The 6,095-nt window shown below is 46.0% G+C and overlaps 1 protein-coding gene across 1 annotated transcript in view; it reads right to left on the bottom strand.

Moving 5' to 3' along the window:
- FUBP3 (far upstream element (FUSE) binding protein 3) overlaps positions 1 to 6,095 on the bottom strand; it is a gene marked incomplete at its 3' end in the record, with an annotated part of 31,959 nt that overhangs the window by 1,630 nt on the left and 24,234 nt on the right. The window contains exons 14-16 of the mRNA XM_009702663.1: positions 4,945 to 5,105; positions 4,012 to 4,085; positions 3,432 to 3,508 (exon numbers count right to left, since the gene is read on the bottom strand). Of these exons, the coding sequence (XP_009700965.1) occupies positions 3,432 to 3,508; positions 4,012 to 4,085; positions 4,945 to 5,105 (312 nt within the window). The remainder of the gene's footprint in view (positions 1 to 3,431; positions 3,509 to 4,011; positions 4,086 to 4,944; positions 5,106 to 6,095) is intronic.

The following is a 6,095-nucleotide window of genomic DNA, read 5'->3' as shown; positions in this document are numbered from 1 at the left end:
TCCTAACAGCCACGACTGGCTCTGTGGTACGGTCTCCGGACCTCTGCACTGCGCTAAGATAAGCGGTGCCAATGCCTGCGCCGCTTGCAGACCCTAAAACCTTGGTCTTCACCTAGCACAGACTTCCCCTCTTTGAAGCACCAAGACCCCTTCAATCCAGCATGTCTAAGTGCTATGGCAGAGGGCAGTCCGGCCAGCTGGCTGCAGGGCCGGGATGCCCGCACTTCCCTTAGCCACAGTTAGAGCAAAGAGCCCTCACTGAGACACACAGCAAACAAAAAAAAAAAGCCCTGAACGGAAAACACAGCAATTAGAAAACTGCAGAGAGAGGCAGGCAGAGCAAGAGTGCTGAGCACAGCCGCTACACACACGGACAGCAGGCGAGGCCAGGAGACACGGGTGGAGGAGAGCTCTTCCCAGCCCACCCAACCGCCTGTGCTCCATGTACAGCCCTGCCCCGTGACGCCGGCCGAAGGGGGGCTTTGAAGTGGGGGGAAGGGGGAAAATAATACACTGCGAGTGTGAAGTGGGTGGAGGGAACAGGGCAGCAGCGTCCTGTCCAGGGGCATAAAAGCGGGTTAAAAGACTTGACCAACGCTACAAGTCAGGACCTTTTCTGGCAGAGGTCAAGGCTGCCTCAACTGTCCACCTGCTAATGCCAACAAAGGACCTCCTTCAATGCCTTTTCTTCTAGGAGAATTACAGTCCGCAGCAGGCTGAAAGGACACGCAGCTAAATGCATTTCACAGCAAAATGTTTCCCCAGCCAGTTAATTTATTTAAGATGGGGGAAGTAATTAAAATCTAAATACATGTGTAGGGGGTGGGGGTCTGCCCCTCCTCCCACAAGGAGGGCACTCTCGAGCCTGTCCCTAAGAAGCCTGCTCGGAGAACGACTCAGCTGGCTCTTTGACAGGGCTAACAGAGCCACGAACAAACAGGCTGCAGCACTCGGGGAAGGGACCCTTCACAAGGCTGTTTTCAAATTAAAAATTAAAGTGCAAAAGCAGGTATTTACCTAGTTTCTTGTAATAATCCTCCCATACCTTGGTGAACTTCACCTAGCCTGACTGGGTACCGCTGTCATCTGCAGCAGAAGAAAGCGGTGAAGGCTGCTTAAAGCACAGCATTATCTTGTCTGTCCTCCCTCCTTACCGAGACTGCCTTCAGTATGCCTGGCTACAAACACGACAGAGGATCCTAAGTAGACATAGAACTAGAGAGTGAACATTTTCCATCAGGTTCAACAGCAGAAATAAAACATCTGCCCCAAAACCATGGCATGGTGGTTACTAAACCCATACAGGGGAAGGATAACGGCAAGGCAGCATGCTTCACCGGTTTTGGGAGCCACCAGAAACCTGACAAACTCATTGCAAAGCAGTCATCACTGGGATACAAGCTGCACTACTGGTAATCAGGGGATTCAAAAGGTCTGCGTTCTTTATACCAGGCTCCAAAGCCAGGAGGTGTGAGCTTGAGACATGACTGTATGTTGCAAGAAGGGAGATGATTTTTTTTCTGGTTGGTGGTGGGCAGGATAAGAGGATGTTTCAGGGAGGTGAGAACGAAGATAAGTTACTAAGGTGAGTTTCTAAAGGCATCTTGCAAGGCAAATAGCAATGCACATTTCATAAGTATTTATTGAAAGGCTTTATGGGAAGACAAAAATTGCATTTTTTGTCGAGCTGTCCCTGCTGCACTGACTGCTCTGCTTCCCAAAGCTCATGGAAGTTCAGTGCTTTTGGGGGTGCACAGGAAAGGACTGGAACAGCTTGTTTTACAGGAAAAATTGTTAATGGGAAAATACTTTTCTTCAGTACCATACTATTCCACTCCTACACACACAAAAAAAAGTCCTTTCTAGCTCATCATTGCACTTTGCTGTCCTGAAAACAGAACAACTTCTAGACCTTCTACAAGTCCCTAGAGCTCAAAGGAAAAGTCATGATTTTTAGACTTTAATTGCTAAGGAGCAGGACTCTTCCAGAGGTGCCTCTTTTTTTTTTTAACACACATTTCCCATGCAAGGTTCCTATGTCCTACTGTAGCACACGTTTTAGAAGTGCACTAAATTAACAATGCAGCATTAAGGTTTTCCAAATTTCATTAATGTTTATTAAATTGTGCATATAAGTCATTAGTGTAACAGGGAATCACAAGTGCAATTGCAGGCGTTGCTCCTCCAATGTTTCCTCTACCTCAGGCATCTCAAAGACTGGGAACTGATACTGAAGTTAATAATCTACTTCATTGCTAAATCAGCCTTAGCACTGAAAAGCACCTGTCATTAAAGTCCTTTAAAATTACAATCCCTTCACACACGCAGTTTGGTGGTTAGCTTTAGGTTTTTACAAGACCAGGCCATTAAAAAACTTGTATTTCCTGCAAAATTGTGATTGAAAAGTGTCTGTTGGACATTACTGCCCATCGCATGAACTTTGAGATTACCAAGCAGACTATGAATCTGCTTGGTTTTAGGGCAAACCATTACTCTGGCTGTTGAAGACACAGGACGATGCAGTTATCAACATCACCACTAGCACTTACTACTTCAATTATTCTGAAAAGGGGGACTCCCCATTCCAATCTGCTGAATTTTGACTAAACAGGCTTTTCGGAAGAAATGACACTTTGAACCTTGAAGGCTAACAGCCAGCCTGACTCAGCGCTGGTGGCTTGAAGTGGAAATCTCAGCAGCAGGGGTGATCTGTGTTCAGTTTTTGAACTCATGACTAAAGAAATGTAAGCATTGGGGGTTTTTTACTATTTATTTGAAAGCCGGTTATCCTGCTGGCCTCATTCTGAGCATTTAGCACTGTGGAGGCTGAGCAGTTCTCATCAACTCCCAAAAGGAGACAAGGGGACACTACTACAGCCAGTGTGGATGAACCAGGATAGGAGCCCTCTCTATCCTTTCTTCCATTTCCTGCATCTCCTCTCCCAGTCTTTCCATCAGACTGGGCATTCAATAGTGAGAAGAACTCATAAGGAACATTTAAAAAAAATAAAGTGAGTCTGAACGGAGAAGGTCAAGAACAAAGAGACGAGAGGGCTCACCACCAGACATGGTGTGCCTGTTAGAGGGAGGTGGGGTTGGCAAGTGCTTGCCTGGAGTATCCAGGCAGAAGAGAGCCTAAAGGCAGAAACATTTTTGTTAGAGAGGAACAGACAGCAAGGACCAAGTTTCTACACAAAGAGAGCAGAAACAGGTAGTAAGCAGTTAAACACACAAAAAGTGTTACAGTTTTCGATGGACTTCAACTTACTCTGAGCTCAAACACACGCCTCCACACACCTCTTCTGCTCAGGAAATTATTTCGCTGTTTTCACACAAGTGGTCTTACGGGCGAACCCGTGTCATGCAGGCATGAAGCAGGAATTGGAAAAGGAACACCAACCCTTCTCCAACCCAGGTCCCTAGACACTTACTTGGGACTTGCTGTCCAGGCTGCTGCCATGTCTGGTAGGTACTGCCCCAACCCTGCGTCATGAACGCCTGAGGACCACTGCAGAGGACAAAAAGGCATGCTGAAGTAGACAATAAAATACATAACAGGGCATATACATGAAGCTGCCCTCTGAATCGAAACTGTTACTTATAGTCAGCAACTGCTGAGCAAAGAGGCGAACATGGGAACAAAAGGAAGCCCTGTGTAGGTGTGACTGGTAACTGTCTTGATATTGGTTTGTTCATGAAGCCAAGACCTTTGTCTTGAGTGCTGACAAGCACTCCTGTATACAGTTCAGGCTTCTTTCCATGCTCTCACTGCACTACAGACAGGAATTCTGGAGATGCCGACACCTGCCTTGTTTATAATTTAATAGATAAAATCCTTCCTGTAGTCAAGCTTAAAGGATTAATCTCACTTACTTCTTGCTTCTGAATGCTCAGTCTTTGAAAGGTTCCACTTATACATCACCCCTTCAGGGCCCTCCACTCTTCTCCCAATGCTTTGATAGCTCCCAGCCATTCCCCATAGCCTGTCCGTGATGAGATGGAGAAGCTTACTTTTGATGAGGTGTAGCAGGTGCTTGGCTGAACGGACTTTGACCAAATCCTCCAGGTCCACCCATACTGGTACCCTGTTAAAGAATCCACAAATATTTAATCCCAGCTCCAGGCACAGGGTGGAGGCAACTAGTATAAGCAGTAAAAAAGGGGAGAAGACAGTCTGGGACACGTTCCACTAAACCCCAGCACCTGAAAGAAGTGACTGATTCTCCAAGGATGAAGTTCTCAGGACTGTCAGCACCCTTCAAGGAGCCCAGCTTCAAAAGCAGCTCCAGCCAGCCCACAAAGGGGCTAACAGGACTACGGCACAGTTGGAAGTTTTCCTTTGAATAGCTTGAACCCTGAGGTTGGTATCAAGTCTTCTCCTCTCAAGCAATTCAGCATAAAGGTTGCTTTTCAGCTTTACCATGCCCCAGTTCAGTATTTTCCATACTTTCTTTTACCCAAGTGTTCCCCTTCAGTAGTACTCCAGCCTGACATTATTAAGCTTCAATACCACAGCGCTGCATTACGTGGAAGATAAGTCATCCTGGATTTACTGGAGCAAGGAGCCGAGTGTTACTTTCAGGATGATGATGCCAGGATTATGTCATTCTCACACAGTGACACTACTGTCTTCCCTTCAAAAAATCTCCTTTGACAGCCTTCTCATACCTTATTATTGCTGTTCTTCCCTCTCATACAGTTGCACACTAACCATGATTATGTCAGCAGTCAGATCCTTCTGGGACCACAGCAAAAATTAGTCCAATGGATGCTGGAGGGCCATCAAAGTTTAAAGACAGCTGTTAACAGGCAAATGGTTTTGAAGCTGAATAACGTAAGGGTGTGTATTCTATGCCACCCTGTAAAGTCCAGGCCTACATGTACCTAAGAGTGAAAACATCAATCTGAAAAAGACAAACCACGATCAACAGAGATGGAACTTACTCCAACTTTCTCATCTATGAGATGCCTAGCGAGCTCAATTTGCTGGGGAACTCCTCTGATTGTGAATATTCGTACACCAGGGTCTGTGTTCGGAGGTGGGTTTCTCTGGAGCTCCACATGGGCTCCCGACTGCTGATTTATGCTCTTGATGTTCTCACCACCTGAAGAAAAGAAAACCAAGACATAAGGAGGGATATACAGCATCTCTTTCCATAAAACCGTATCAAAGTCAGGTTCTGGTAATGGAATATAGTTTCATCTACCTTCTGTGTGCCTCAAGGGAGGTGGGCTGAGAACGGCAACAGCATAAGAAAAGACAGTACCTGAGCTCATGTTGTTCCTTTGAGCTGCCTCATAGGCACGACCTGAAACTGTGAGCTACCGCAATGGTTTTGGGCTGTTTTAAGAAAACACACAGTCGCCCTGTGTGCACATTGCTAGGCTCCCAACAAAATGGAGCATGGTTGAGGTACACTTTGACAAAACAGGTGCAAAAACTGTACTGACTGAATTCCTATGGTTTCGCACAGCTGTTCACCATCCTCAAGAAAAGAGGGTAACCTGCAACTGAAACACGCTTTTTCTTTTTTCCGTGAGGCTTTTCTTCCCCATCGCTGGACATTTCATTCCACTAAGGCAAAAAGTCATCAGTCACATACCTTGTAGCTTAAAAACAAAGCTTAAGCTTTCTTGCAATCGTGTGCTGTTCAATAGGTTATTGCCTTAAAGAAGCCTCCGCTTACCACGCTTCCTATTCACACCACAGCATACGCATCCCTCTGCACAACCGTAGCAGTGCAGGACTCCAGGCTGTCTTCTGCTATTTCAGAGTTAGTTGTGCATGCAGTGAACATATCTGGCTAGTTTGCCATCTGGATACTCTAGAGCACAGGAGTGCTTCGAGCAGGATGCAGCAGGGCCAGTCAAAGTAGATCTGATCTCCTGAAGACCAGCTAAGTCCCAGTCTCTTAATGAAATTTGCTTAACAAAAGCCTCAGCCAATGTTACAATGGTTCAATTCTTCTTTTGGAAGCTCACACAACTTAGAGACCAGCTCCACTCAACTGGAGAAATTAAAGGGTGCGGGGGAAGGAAGAGGTTTCACAACTTTTAAATCACAAAGCAAAAATCACCAGCCAAAAGGACATACG

This window comes from Cariama cristata, unplaced genomic scaffold (assembly GCF_000690535.1).
Source record: "Cariama cristata isolate BGI_N322 unplaced genomic scaffold, ASM69053v1 scaffold33686, whole genome shotgun sequence".
Taxonomy (NCBI): Eukaryota; Metazoa; Chordata; class Aves; order Cariamiformes; family Cariamidae; genus Cariama; species Cariama cristata.
The sequence above is the reverse complement of the archived record's forward strand: the minus strand, read 5'-3'. Positions and strand labels throughout refer to the sequence as shown.